This window comes from Corticium candelabrum, chromosome 22 (genome assembly GCF_963422355.1).
Source record: "Corticium candelabrum chromosome 22, ooCorCand1.1, whole genome shotgun sequence".
Classification (NCBI taxonomy): domain Eukaryota; kingdom Metazoa; phylum Porifera; class Homoscleromorpha; order Homosclerophorida; family Plakinidae; genus Corticium; species Corticium candelabrum.
This window is the reverse complement of record NC_085106.1, coordinates 458,166-472,397: the sequence shown is the minus strand read 5'-3', so window position 1 is coordinate 472,397 and position 14,232 is coordinate 458,166. Positions and strand designations below refer to the sequence as shown.

The following is a 14,232-nucleotide window of genomic DNA, read 5'->3' as shown; positions in this document are numbered from 1 at the left end:
CGGAGAACAGAGCCGGAGACGCTTGCTACGATTCGTGATCGGTATGAAGATACATCTTATATTATATTCAAAGACATAGAAAAGGAAAGAGACTCGATACAACGAGAACAAGCAAAATCCCGCAAAACTCATTTACAGCAGGGTGCGAACGAAGTGGCGGGAAGCGGAAATGAGACTGCAGCTCAGCTGCCACTGAAAGGTGACAAAGTACAGTCGAATGTGTGCGTCATTTCCTAATTAGAAAACTCAAGGAAGGTGTCATGGTGACACGTTGTCATGCAACGGAAATTGACATCAATGACAAGTGGTCAACAACAAATTATGGCAAGAGTTTAGAATTGCGAACAACTATGAGACAATACCGGTTGCTAGCACTTACACCAAGACACTCTAATTAATTGCTATGGAGTAAGAATGGAACTGAATGTAGAAACTATGTTACTCTAGTCTAGATGTATGAACAACTCATTCTTGTTAATCTAAACAGAACTTTGTCTGATTGATGCTTAAGAATGGCACTCAACCCTCGCATGTACAGGTGGGACATATACTACACATGTGTACACAAACCCACACACACACACACACACACACACACACACACACACACACACACACACACCACCACCACCACCACCACCACCACACCACACATGTACACACAGTGACATGACAAAGTGTCTTTCTTGTGAGCAGTCGGAACACTGAGGTAGTAAACGGTTTCCTACAACTACCTACATTGTCTCATTAGAGATCACAAATTTTCTAATAGACTTTAAATTTATTGTAGCCAAAAATAGCAACATCTTCTCTGTAAACAGCCAGCAGTTTTAGAATAAGATTCTTGCCTAGGTCACCATAAAACTGAGTCACATTTTGAGCTGAATTTGTTTTGTGTGAATGAGGAAACTTGATATGAGTCGGTGCACCAACGATCTTGAGTAATGCCTCTGCATCCCTCTCCACAGTCTCCATCTCACTGTAATAATTATAGTCGACAGTACAAGGCTGACAAAGCTTCACTTGTGAACGCCAATGCTCATTCATGTCTATCGTTCGTGTTTTGTGTGCAACATCCACTACAAAACGAGCAAACTCTCTAAATGTGACATCATTGCCATACTTCAGACTATGTCTTGAAGGATTACTTCTGTACCGGTAAATAATTTTCCTTCCAAATGTCAATCTCATTGCATCATCTCTCACAAATTTATCAAAATAAGCGGAGAGGAGACGGCCAAGTGGCTCTCGATGAACCATGAACTTTTTGTAAGTCTTCATTCTCTTTTCTCTTTCCGATTTTGGCAAATCAGACATTAGTAAATGATTTTTGCGTTCATGTGGAGCTCTAGTATCAGTGGCTCCTGTTAGACGTAACATGACACGCTTCCATGAGGAACAAGCCGCTTTAGGCACATAGCAATAGATCAGTTTGTGTTTGTCATCTACAATCATGTGGTGATACACGTCGTCCATCTGAGGTGCACTCACTCCAAGCTTCTTTCTTCCAGTTTGTTTACATACAGCTCGTACCGCATTCCTTCTTTTCCTAAAAATTTCTTTAGCTCTTTCGTCAACTCCGATAATTGTAATTTGCGACTCATTGTGTATGTCTGTCGTTACGCTTTGTCTTCTCTTCAATTTCAATAGCTTCTCACCTCTAGACGCCACATCTAGACGTGTCGATTGTATCGATATCAATGGTTGGATAGAGGCGATTCTAGAGTGTTGAGTTGTAGAGAGGAAATATAATGTCACTAAAATGACAATCACTAGAAAGAGAACAATGCCAAAAACAGCCTTTAGCATAACGATGCGCAATATGTCAAAAGGAGGAGGGGCTGGCTGCGCGAGACTACTGGGCGAGTGTACACCGTCCCGCAGCGCGGATCGATTGTGCTAGTGGGGCGTAAATGCTTCCGCCTTTTTGGAAAGTACGTAAGTTACAAATTATGTACGTGTACTCCTGTAGGCGTGTCTGATATAATGATAGTCTCGCGTAGCCAGACCCCTTTCCGCCGCGGCCTCCCCGGCGAAATGGGGTCTGGTGTACGGCCTTTGATGTCGCTGTGTGCCGCGTAGCCAGAAATCGGCTATCTAAAGACCGAATTTAGTTTCTTAAACACTTCACTAAAGACGAGACTGGTATGCACGCAATGCAATCCTATCTCAATAGCTTCTCTTGTTTCGTAGAGAACAACTCGAAGACTACAGCTAGAGTCGTTGCTGTTTGTGAAATCTGCATGTCTACAGCAGCGATTAAACGCGGCCGCGGAGACGTTGACGTCGACAGGCTTCGGTTTCATGCAGCCATGATCGACGTCGTACGATCTAGCGTTGTGCGCTCGTGTCACAACGGAGACTGAATGCGAACGTACTGGATGGATGCGAACGTACTCGGTGCTGTTTGCTGTTTTTTGACGTCTAAAGCGACCGCAGACAGTCCGGAGTGAGCGATATCTGGAAGGGCTTGGAGTTGCATGACGTCATCGAAACAAGATGAGTCGTCTTTCTGTGTTTGGGTAATCATTTCATGTGTTTTGTGCATTGTTTTGGTGAACACATACAGTAGCAACCAGGAAGAGACCAAATCGTTTAATCGCTGCTGTAGACATGCAGATTTCACAAACAGCAACGACTCTAGCTCTAGTCTTCGAGTTGTTCTCTACGAAACAAGAGAAGCTATTGAGATAGGATTGCATTGCGTGCATACCAGTCTCGTCTTTAGTGAAGTGTTTAAGAAACTAAATCCGGTCTTTAGATAGCCGATTTCTGGCTACGCAGCACACAGCGACATCAAAGGCCGTACACCAGACCCCATTTCGCCGGGGAGGCCGCGGCGGGGGGTCTGGCTACGCGAGACTAATATAATGAGCGCCAACGGTCCCATTCAGCTAGATTACGCGATTTAATATTAATTAATACTACTGTACTTATCTTAAATGTTAATTAAATCAAAGTTTAATTAAGTATGATCGAAACAGCTGTAGCATCTAATGCAACTAGGAAACTGTATTTTGAGCAAGAAAACATTACAAGCGAATCACCGGCGTAGCGTGGTCCTCGAATTTGGGGGCTAATTACTAGACTGCAAACCACGCCCATTTTATTTACAAAGTCACGCCCATTTTCTACTTTTTACTTTTCTCGCTCACAGTTTGTAGATATGTAAGTAAATAATATCAATTTCAAATTACAAATAAACTGCAGCACTGAATGCCGTCAGTGTGCGTAAAGGAGTGGAAAGACTGTTACAGTCCGTGCCAAAAAGGTTTTCAAGGCTCGTTGCGATCGTCAAATCGAATGTCGTCTCGATGACAATGCTAGAGTTCGGTGCATACCGGCGTCGAACAATTTTAATCTAGCGAACAGGTCTATATATTGTATATACCTAGTTTAATAATTAATTAATTCAATCGAATAACCCGAGCACAGAGTGGAGAAAGTACGGAGTTCGTGCAAGACGTTTGGCATCTCGGGTCGGTCGGGTTGTCTACCATAGACTTACTTGAAAATAATTGATAGACAGGCTTCGGCCTTTTTGACGCGGTCCTACTCTGCCATCGTCGGATACTGTAGCAAACGTCTTCTAATTACAAAATCTCGCAAAAAAGTCGCCGCGAATTCGCTAGAAATATTCACGATGCCCGAATTCGCTGTGAATCGCCACGGATTCGCTGTCATTCCTTACTGATTCGATAAAAATCGATACCAAATTCGCCGAGAATTTTCTAGAAAAATTTTATGGGTTGATTAAGTTAATTAAAAGTGGTGAGCTTGCGCACTTCACGTGTCCACGACTTCTCGACGCTGTTTTTCACACTGTCCAATAGTCAAATCGTATAGTATAGTAATCAAATAGTCGTCGTCGTAGGCGAAGCGGACCGTTTATAGTAGCATAGAGTTCTGCTTGAATCGGAGTGACACGTCCAAAATGTTGGGGCTATAGCTCTCCCCCCCCCCCCCCCGACGTTACGCCGGTGGGCGAACCTTCCAAACTAAAATAATGAAACTACGGTTAGTTGACGCGTAGCAACAAATACTGGAATACACTACCAAAACATATTTTTCTGTTTTCAATCTATTACACAGGATATCTACCTAGGTATAGGCTGAGCAAAACGATCAACTATTCAAACATGGTCGACGTGCCAGTTGCTGGACTAGCAGCGTACAATGTGAATATGAATGTGATTTCAGTGATAAAACTAGATCGTCAGTGGATTACTGATGTCTAGATCTAGTATGAGTGAAGATATTTACTTGTTTACTGGACTGGAAATACACGTTCGCTCCGTGCACCTAGTGCGCTTTTTTGGCACGTTACAGTCAACGTATCTAGAGGCTCAAAACTTTACCAAGGTAGTCGATAATTGCTTAACTAACATCAGGGCACTTTCGTGATCCAACAAAAGATCGATTCGTATACCTCGAATTTGTGGACGAGATGGGAGGAACCTCGTGGGTGTTAGCAGTTTCGCACGTGAATCGTGGTGATGCACCACAGAACGTGGTTTTGATTGCGGCCCAAAATACCAGCTTGTGAGGCAACCATTCTGGTATCTAGTCCGGCTGCTACTCGGACCCACTCGCTTTCTGTGGCGGAGAAAAAATGTCCACAATTAGGATACACCCCAGTGTGGGCTGTTCACAGACGTTATCTCGTATTTTTGCTAGTGCGCCAGCAGACGTCGTGCGATTCTAGTCGTACAGGTATTGTTCCAAAGCCTAGACATCGGTGCTTACATCGAACATGTTTCCCTCTCTGTCCGTTGCAGGTTACCAGATAAACAGCGTTTGTAACTCAAATTACCGGGGAGTGTCCACAACTACTAGTAGGAACACCTACCCTATTTTCTATTACCGTTTTGGTTTAGCCCAAAAAGTTCGCGCGCTCTCTGGTCTAGAAATTCGAAGCTAACCGAGGTTACAAAAACTATATACAACTATCGTGGTATACAACTACCGGTCTATACCACGTAGACATTTCAAATTACGAGTCTACTAGTACTGTAGCCAAAAATAGCAACGTCTTCTTTGTAGACAACCAGTAGTTTTCCCAAAAGATTCCTGTCTACCTCACCATAAAACTGAGTCACATTTTTAGCTGAATTTGTATTGTGTAAATGAGGAAGCTTAATATGAGTCGGTGCACCAATAATCTTGAGTAATGCCTCTGCATCCCTCTCCACAGTCTCCATCTCACTGTAATAATTATAGTCGACAGTACAAGGCTGACAAAGCTTCACTTGTGAACGCCAATGCTCATTCATGTCTATCGTTCGTGTTTTGTGTGCAACATCCACTGCAAAACGAGCAAACTCTCTAAATGTGACATCATTGCCATACTTCAGACTATGCCTTGAAGGATTACTTCTGTACCGGTAAATAATTTTCCTTCCAAATGTCAATCTCATTGCATCATCTTTCACAAATTTATCAAAATAAGCGGAGAGGAGACGGCCAAGTGGCTCTCGATGAACCATGAACTTTTTGTAAGTCTTCATTCTCTTTTCTCTTTCCGATTTTGGCAAATCAGACATTAGTAAATGATTTTTGCGTTCGTGTGGAGCTCTAGTATCAGTGGCTCCTGTTAGACGTAACATGACACGTTTCCATGAGGAACAAGCCGCTTTAGGCACATAGCAATAGATCAGTTTGTGTTTGTCATCTACAATCATGTGGTGATACACGTCGTCCATTTGAGGTGCAGTCAGTCCAAGCTTCTTTCTTCCAGTTTGTTTGCATGTAGCTCGCACTGCGTTCCTTCTTCTACTAAACACTTCGTCAGGGTTTCCGCCAATTCCACTAATTTGTGACTGAGTGGGTGTGTCTAGCGTCACGGTTTGTCTTCCTCTCCGTAATTTCAACTCCTCACCTGCAGCCTCCAGAAACATTTTTGCGGTAGTTAGATTAATTTGCGATCGATTGTGTATGTCTATCGTCGCGTGTTGTCTTCTCTTCACTTTCTCCCCTCCAGCCGCCAAAAGTGTAATTTGCGTCGAAGCGTAAGGTAAAGCCGTAGAAACTGAAAACTGAGTTGTCGCAAAGAGAGAAACTGCTGTTATTAGAATAGCAAAAGCTAGAATGAAGAAAAACGTCTTTTGCATGATGATGAGTAATACGTATCTGATTTCCAGATTGAGCTTGGGCTTTCGAGTCTAGATTACAGGCGCGGATGGTGCATCCGGTGCACGTGCGCCCCAACCCAGTGGGCGTGTCTTAAGGAATTTCTATAGATAGAAATTCTATAAAAATATTATAGCTAACAGATACAGTACTAAAGGATTGCACACTGTACAGTCGATCCGCCAAGTGCGTAGGCGAGGTCAATTTATTTTCTAATATCCGGGGAATATGCTCTTCGGAAGTATTTATCAAAAGCGCTCCTAAATGGTAGTCTAGCAGCGTAGGATCGTTTTGCCTAGATCAATATATCATTTGTAAATGCCATGAGATCTCACGAACGAAGAAGAGACGTCTGCAGTGTTTGCGGCGATATCTTGGTGAACGGCATGAAACGAAGACTCTTTGATTCTTCGGTAGACCGCTAGCTACTAGTCTAACCGCTCGACTGGCGAGACTACCGCTGTACCAGTCGTCAAAGGTGATGGTCTAGCGATGCTGCTGTGCATGTCCTGTCACCGCAAGCTTGAAAATATCGAAGAACTGAAGCTGAAACTAAAACTAAGATGTGTGCGTGCACCAGAGGGTGCTTTCACACGACGATGCTAACCTAGGTTAACTCTAATTGATTTAGTTCCAAACGCCTTTTAACTAATTGGTCCTAGGTAATAGCTTGGCTAACCTACTAAAAGTAGTAGTTAGGTTAGTAGGTTTAGTAGGTTAGCGCTAACCCACTTGCAAGCTAGGTTAGAACTCGGTCGCTCCGCCTTCTAGGCATAGCAAAGAATGGCGCGTTTTCTAGAATGTGCTACAAACGCTTCAAAGCTACACGGGCGCGTCTTCAGTAGGAAAGGAGAAGGCAAAGAATAGCGCGTCGGCAACGAGAGGTCCTTTTTATTACTCTCCTAGTGTTGCTGTGCAGAATGTACAACCAGATGTTGCTTGTAAAGATCATGTCTCTAGTGAGAGGACGAAACTCTCCAAACCTTCCACACATTAACGGGACAACAATGACAAGATATACATAACTAGTATCTAGATTGGTTAGTGGGTCATTCTATGCTGTGTGAACGTTTCTCAGTGCTGACCTAGGTCAATTACCCAGTAATTACATGTTCCATATGGTGGTGTTTACTTAGCTAGCTTAACCTAGGTTAACGTAAGGTCAGTGTGAAGCACCCAGAGTCTTCATCACTGTTCTGGGTGCACTTAACCGCCCACGAGGATTTCACACTCGCGTAATTAGCGTTAGTTCACTTAGCATAACCAATTATTGCTAAACCAATCAGAAGTTACAACCGACATTCCGGTTGTAAGGAGCTGATTGGCTTAGAAGGCTATTTCCGAAATCATTTTAGTATCGACTTTTTTTAGTAAAGTTCGCGCGCTCTCTGGTCTGGAAGTTCGAGGCTACGGAGTCGCTAGCAAAGACGAGGACGGTTACAGCCAGCAACGCGTACTGAAACTATGGATATTGTTAAATATCCATCATTTCTACGAGTTTGAATGGCGACTGAGGGCCGCGCCGTTTGGTCACTTGCGCGAATCGTTCCTAGACGGACACAGAAACGATTTATAGATATATATCTAGTAACCAAAATGGCACGCGCACTCGGCACACGAAGAAGATTTTTTCGTAAATTTTAAAAGTCCACAGGGTCCCCTCTCGAGGGATCGACTCCGCGCAAAATTTCTCGATGACGCAAACGCTACACGTTCCAGTTCATTCGAACACACGCCCACACCAGTCCTGTGCAGACTGTACGTGTCATCGTCCTTCGCAAAGCTTCGAGCAATCGAAGATTTCTTGCCAATTGAAGCTACTCTTCTAGCGCTTGCGTTTCTCTCCAAATTCTGATTGCATTTGCACCAAAAATCCAACCTACACGTTTTCTACCAAGGAAACGTGCATTCTCTGAAAACTGAGTGTGTAAACATTGAAATCAAACCTAGATATAATTGAATCTGCAACTTCCAAAAACTACAAATTTGTTTAGCTGTTGTCAAATTAGTCTGTCTGCAGCTAATATTAATTAAATCAATCAGTTGGTAGTGCGTGTTGATTGTTGCTTGATGCCACCATGCACTCTCATCAGCTCACAACTACTAAATTCAGCATAATTTCGATTGTCTACTGACAGACTACAAAGAATGTGAATCATTATCATCTTCTTGTTCTAGACCTCGTGTGAACAACGTCAGCAACTGTCGATGCACCCTATATACATGCATTTTTTTATGCAACACTATCCCACCAAACTGTCACTTGTCTTTACCTAATGTCAACTTCCGGTTGACTGACTATTTCGCCATCAACATTCCACAGGCTGTGGCGTCTTCTGCCTTGTCTTGTGTCTGTTTCAGTGACTCGTTCTTGTGAGGTGTGACTATCTGTGGACTCACTGTTTTGCGTTACATCTTGTAAAGGCCGAACACGAATTTCCTCTACTCGATGAACACTGACAAATGGCAGGGCAAACTAGAAGATTATTGCACAAGTGTTTCCAAATACACTGAACTGGCAAACGATTGCAGTTTACATTTTAATTAATACATGTTACTTACTACTTTAGCAAAAATCTGCAAACACACACACACACACACACACACACAAACACACACACACACACACACACACACACACACACACACAAACACACACAAACACACACACACAAACACACACACACACACACACACACACAAACACACACACACACACACACACACACACACACACACCACACACACACACACACACACACACACACACACACACACACACACACACACACACACCACTTCTCTTGAATCTTTGTATGATTTACCTGATCCCCAGTTCCCTTGATTCGTTTCAGTAACCGCAAGTAGTTTACACGAGAGCAACTTTGAACGAGTACCAGATCTGCATAGCCATCTCCCAGATGGGCAGATGGTGACATTCCCATATGACACTGTTTACAAGCTGCTGCTGTGGTAAATGCCTGCACACCAATATAATGGCCAAGCACTTTCGTCCATGCACTTGGATCTTGAGCTACCAACACATGAATAGTACGTCACACAAGACAACAACTTAATGTGTCCAGAAGAAAAAAACCAGTGATGATTTCATTGTCTCCAGCTCTTGCCATGGCACCCTTTTCAGATGGTGAAGATGGCAAGACTTCTGCATCAAGTGAGCTGCTGCACACTGTGCAGCTACACAAAAATCACAAAGAAATATCAACCAGTCTGTTTGTCGGTATAAATGTTGGTCAGTCAATCAGTCTATCTATCTGTCCGTCCGTTTGTCTGTCTGTCTGTCTGTTTGCCTGTCTGCCTGCTTATCTGTTGTGGTTCAATCTGCACTTTCCCAAAGTATGCTGTGATACCGACCTGCTTTTGCATGCTGTATTGTCTCTTGGATGAACTTCTTGTTTAGAACTTTCAGTAAATGATACTTCACATGGATATGACCTACACAAAGACCACATATGAAAACACCATTCCAATCTCATAAACACAAAAGTCACATAAACAAACAAGCAAGAACCTGACCTCAGTGACATAAATTTCATAAATCCAGCAAAAGTATATCTTTTTGGTCCCAGCCATCGCATACTCTCACTCTGCTCCAGAAGATCTCCAAGAAACCCGTATGATATTGAAACACCAAAACACAGAAGTTGGTTCTTGTGCTGCAAACTGAGAACGTCAACACCTCTTGTGTCACCTGTCATGCATGCAAACACATTACAATACAACTCAACATACTGATATGCGAAAAAATGTCTGATAAACTGATGACGAACAAAACAGACAACAAATACAGGAAATGTGAAAGCATGTCAATGGAAGTTGGTATTCATGTGACTACAATCAACTGACACACACACACACACACACACACACACACACACACACACACACACACACACAAACTAAATAAAAACCCAAAAAGATAGATGACAAACAGATCAGTCAACAAAACAGACTGGTTGACAGAAAATCAGAAAGACAAAAACAAACATAGAAAGGCTACTAAATTAAAACATAATTGTACTAGCAATTAGCACAAACACCAATCGCCAAGCACTAAACGACAGTAAAGCAACAATACTATCAACACATGGACACACCAAGAGCAATACGAATTGCTGATGTCTCAGCATGCTGCGTGCCAGTCGTAGTATAGCACAAGGCATCAGTAGTTCCTACACACAAAGATAACTGACCCCACATGTAGCAATAAAACTGACAAACAAACTGCCACATAACCTGCAGGAATGATGCCCAGCTTTGCTCTCGGTCTCGCCGGAATGAATCGTGGTCGACTTAAGTCAACACCTGCCTCCAGCTGTGTTTGCATCAGCAAACTGTTAGCTACTCGATTAAACAGACCGTCACCACCCACACATATAATCCTGTATGACAAAACGTTTTACAACGAGGCTGATTGTGTGAAGGCTATACAACTTACTTACCCATCATATCGTCTGATGTCGAGATCTCGAACAGCAGCTGGAGCATGTTCAGCATCCCTTGTCACTAGAAAGGGAAGGAGATATGTTAGAGGTGTTTCAGTAATACCAGATAGCTAACTGCTTTAATAATCTTTCATATTTCTTCTAAAACAAACATGTAAACTTGTAATTGACATGGACCCTATTGTGTGATGTCACTGATCTATTTGTACTACTCTCTGCTCGCGTTCACTGTGTATTTAAAAAAATCGCTATAACTCCTGTGTCCTTCGTCGGTAAGCGACGATCTTGGCATCATTCAAAAGCGCAAGAGCCCGGATTTCTTGTCGACGCTCAACATAGCATGTAACTAAGACACACCCAGGAGGCTAAGGTTTTTGCATATCAAAGACCATTAGTCTATTAGGACGTTATGGTTACCATATGATTTACAGATAAGTGGTCAGGTAAGCAGATGCCATGTCAATTGCTTCATTACTATTAATTACTCTAGTGCAAAGCTTCATGCGTTCAGCAACGCTTGGTAGTGTTTGTCTGGGCTTGGCTGGTCAATGCGACATCACTATCACCTGCCGTCACTTCGTAGTCGTCATCTATCTCATTTGTGATGTTAGAGCTCTCGATGATGTCTTTCCTGCATCCCGTCTTTTTTCTAGAAATTTTCTTTATCTTTTCCTCGTGTTTTGCAGGTATTGTAAGTCACAGTAAAACACCTCTGTGTCAGTAACAGTAAATCCGGAGTCACAGTAAACAAGCTATTGATGTCATAGGTCACATTAGTTAAGTGTTTCTAAACCAACACAGGTGCTTCATTACAGTTCCAGATTCACAGTGAATGTGACAGAGAGTAGACTCTTTCTGTAGGTTAGTAGGAAGGAATGTTTATGCGCATACATGATACAAAACCTATGAGATAAGCTTATCCTTCACAGTAGATTAGTTCGGAATATTAGGCAGACGGCAGATTGCAAACTAAGATCAACTGTCACCACAAGTGAGTTCCAGACTGTTTCACTGGACTTTGTCATAATTGCTTGCGTCCTGGTTTCTCAAACCCCAGACTGCAAAAATGTATAGTGTACAAGAACCACTGGCTGTTGTCTGTCTGTCTGACCACCTACATCTCCATCTGTCTGTCTGTATTCTGTCCGTCCATCTCTGTCTGTCTGTCTGCTGTCTGTCCATCTCATTGTGCTTGCACCCTACAACACAACTGTACATGTCTAATGAGTCTATACATACTTACGTCTCATAGCCAACTTCACATCAACTCATATAAACACCAACATCCACCAGATGTGTAACAGAATATATCCCACCTGTAATGTCCGTTCGTATTCCAGCCAATTCCCAAAGAGGCCGCACTTTCTCATCATAAATTTTTTGTGCTTTTCTTGCTCCTCCAACAGGATTAATAAATACTTTCAAATATTTGGGCCGATGTCTCATGCCTTCCAACAGCCGATAGAGATGCTCTAACCACTGTCTACACATCTCAGTTGAAGGACACTGAAACGTCAGTTTCCGAAGGTTCCATTTCCGTCCCGCCATACGACTAAACGTGAATGCTGTAAACTCTGTTGACTTTGCATGGTGATTACTAGTAGTATTGTGAACATTCCAATGGCCTCGATAAGTTGGGTGGACTGCAATGATGTCACACATATTTACACAGTGGACATCATGATCTGTATATACAAGGAACAATTTCAAAACAACATATACACAATATACACAAATATGACAGTATTGACTGATCAATTTACTGACAATACATAATTATGCAAACAAACTAAAACGTTCAGTAAACAGTCAGTTAGAATAAACGTTACACAATGATGCCAATCGCCAGAAATCATGTTAGTAGACACGTTATTAATAGAATGAAGCATAGAAAAAGCTACCACAAACGTCCTGTCTTCCCTTATTGTGGTAACAACACAGCGCGGGTATAATTAACTGGCACTCCGAGGCAACTCCCAAAACCTTTGAACGACGTGCATATGGATAATACAGTATAAGTACACAAAACACAATTAATGAATAGAGTATACCAGACAATTTACCGTTACGCAGCAAATCGTTGCGGCTGTAAGTCGCAGTGTCACGTGACCAAGACAATCGGTTAGCTGTGAGAGAAACAAGTTGTTGTTTGCCGGCATGAGTAAGAATTGATTGGATCAACGATTCTGGTAGAGATGACAAATTTCCTTTATCTGGATCTCGAATTGGGACGCTCTCAGCAAACGCCATGTCGGACCTAGCGAAGCTAACCACGCAAGAAGTCGGGCACCTTGAACATACGGGACATACCAACATGTCCCACTTTGTACCCGGAAATCATTTCAAATATTCTCTGCAACATGTCTAAACATGCCTAAACATGCCACGATAACCTATACAGGAAGTGATTACTGAAGTTACTGCACAATGTTAGAGAGTTATTGGTCTAGATCTAGTCTAGTGTTTTTCTATGGTGTACGCATACATGTGCATGTGCACGTGGTGTGGTGCCAGGTGTGTGTGTGTGTGTGTGTGCGCGTGTGTATTATGTGTGTGTGTGTGTGTGTGTGTGTGTGTGTGTGTGTGTGTGTGTGCATGTGTGTGTGTGTGTGCATGTGTGTGTGTGTGTGCATGTGTGTGTGTGTGCATGTGTGTGTGTGTGTGTGTGTGTGTGTGTGTGTGTGTGTGTGTGTGTGTGTGTACACGCATGAGAGACAGAGATAAGATCCTGATTAGATCATATAAATAGACAGAAATGCTGTACAGTTATGCTAGGAAAGCTTAATTTATACATGTATAATTAAATTATATACCATGTACAACAGCATAGACTACTGGTAATGATACAATACATCCCAGAAGACCTTCACCATTTATCTTCCATTGCTCTCCAACAATCATTCCATTGTCGTTTGTATAAATACTGCCAAGAACAAGAGGATTGAGGCGATTCCAAAAGAAGTGAGTGAATGCAGCAGGTAATACAGAATACCCGCACCTCACAGCAACATAACCATACGGAAATGCAGCAAGACAACATGAGAGACACTGCACCAAGACAGTTGCAAAACGTGCTCTAACTTTCATCTGCTGCACCATCAAGATCATCACAGGTACATGATAGAGTCCCCACACAACACCACTGATTAGTAGTGCAGCTGCAGTCGAGTAGCATGACATCAACTGAGGCAGAAGGTAAGATCTCCATCCAATCTCTTCTCCAGCTGCTCGCAAAAATGCAGACAGCATCTCTCTGTTGTGTTCATGAATTGCACCCTGGCCACTAGTGTTGCTATAGTGTCCCCACTTCAGAGCAAGAGCAACCACTGCACATCCTCCAATGATACCAGCATCTACAAGAGCGCCGTATACCATGCTCTGGGTAACCGTGAAAAAATGATTTAAGTCTTGGATGACGAGTGCGCGCGACAAAAATTGCAAAAAATCTCCAGAAATGAAAACGGAGAAAATAATGGCAACTGCAGTTGGGAAGTACATTGCATATGCCATGAAGGCAAAAGACTTGTGGCGAACTGCTCGCACCCAAATTGCAGTCATTATCAAGACGACAGCGCTGTAAATGAGAGAAACAGAACAAGCAGTGTTAGCCATTACAACCTCGGAGTTCCCGACCACA

The 14,232-nt window shown here is 42.7% G+C and overlaps 4 protein-coding genes across 4 annotated transcripts; all 4 read right to left on the bottom strand.

Moving 5' to 3' along the window:
* Positions 1-761: 761 nt before the first annotated feature.
* On the bottom strand, positions 762-1,987 carry LOC134197494 (carbohydrate sulfotransferase 14-like). Its single transcript, XM_062666827.1, has one exon. The coding sequence runs from the start codon at positions 1,807-1,809 to the stop codon at positions 766-768; it is 1,044 nt and encodes a 347-aa protein (XP_062522811.1). The 5' UTR covers positions 1,810-1,987; the 3' UTR covers positions 762-765.
* Positions 1,988-4,827: 2,840 nt separating this feature from the next.
* On the bottom strand, positions 4,828-6,126 carry LOC134197407 (carbohydrate sulfotransferase 14-like). The gene has a single exon (XM_062666727.1). The coding sequence runs from the start codon at positions 6,108-6,110 to the stop codon at positions 4,989-4,991; it is 1,122 nt and encodes a 373-aa protein (XP_062522711.1). The 5' UTR covers positions 6,111-6,126; the 3' UTR covers positions 4,828-4,988.
* A 1,933-nt stretch (positions 6,127-8,059) lies between these two features.
* Positions 8,060-12,881, bottom strand: LOC134197209 (ceramide kinase-like). Its single transcript, XM_062666487.1, has 11 exons — positions 12,659-12,881; positions 11,912-12,280; positions 10,593-10,656; positions 10,387-10,532; positions 10,248-10,322; positions 9,667-9,841; positions 9,505-9,585; positions 9,227-9,327; positions 8,955-9,163; positions 8,403-8,605; positions 8,060-8,344 (listed from the first exon to the last, which is right to left on the bottom strand). The coding sequence occupies exons 1-11, from the start codon at positions 12,843-12,845 to the stop codon at positions 8,269-8,271; spliced, it is 1,686 nt and encodes a 561-aa protein (XP_062522471.1). The 5' UTR covers positions 12,846-12,881; the 3' UTR covers positions 8,060-8,268.
* A 447-nt stretch (positions 12,882-13,328) lies between these two features.
* On the bottom strand, positions 13,329-14,219 carry LOC134197828 (uncharacterized). The gene has a single exon (XM_062667177.1). The coding sequence runs from the start codon at positions 14,205-14,207 to the stop codon at positions 13,401-13,403; it is 807 nt and encodes a 268-aa protein (XP_062523161.1). The 5' UTR covers positions 14,208-14,219; the 3' UTR covers positions 13,329-13,400.
* Positions 14,220-14,232: the final 13 nt, after the last annotated feature.

Bases quoted from the DNA above. Each gene is read 5' to 3' on its own strand.
- LOC134197209 (XM_062666487.1), bottom strand. From the start codon at position 12,845: ATGGCGTTTGCTGAGAGCGTCCCAATTCGAGATCCAGATAAAGGAAAT. The intron at 9,842-10,247 runs GTGTGTCCATGT...CATGCATGACAG, and splicing joins AGCAATTCGTATTGCTCTTG to GTGACACAAGAGGTGTTGAC. The intron at 8,345-8,402 runs GTAAAGACAAGT...GCATGTATATAG, and splicing joins CAACCGGAAGTTGACATTAG to GGTGCATCGACAGTTGCTGA.
- LOC134197494 (XM_062666827.1), bottom strand. From the start codon at position 1,809: ATGCTAAAGGCTGTTTTTGGCATTGTTCTCTTTCTAGTGATTGTCATT.
- LOC134197828 (XM_062667177.1), bottom strand. From the start codon at position 14,207: ATGGCTAACACTGCTTGTTCTGTTTCTCTCATTTACAGCGCTGTCGTC.
- LOC134197407 (XM_062666727.1), bottom strand. From the start codon at position 6,110: ATGCAAAAGACGTTTTTCTTCATTCTAGCTTTTGCTATTCTAATAACA.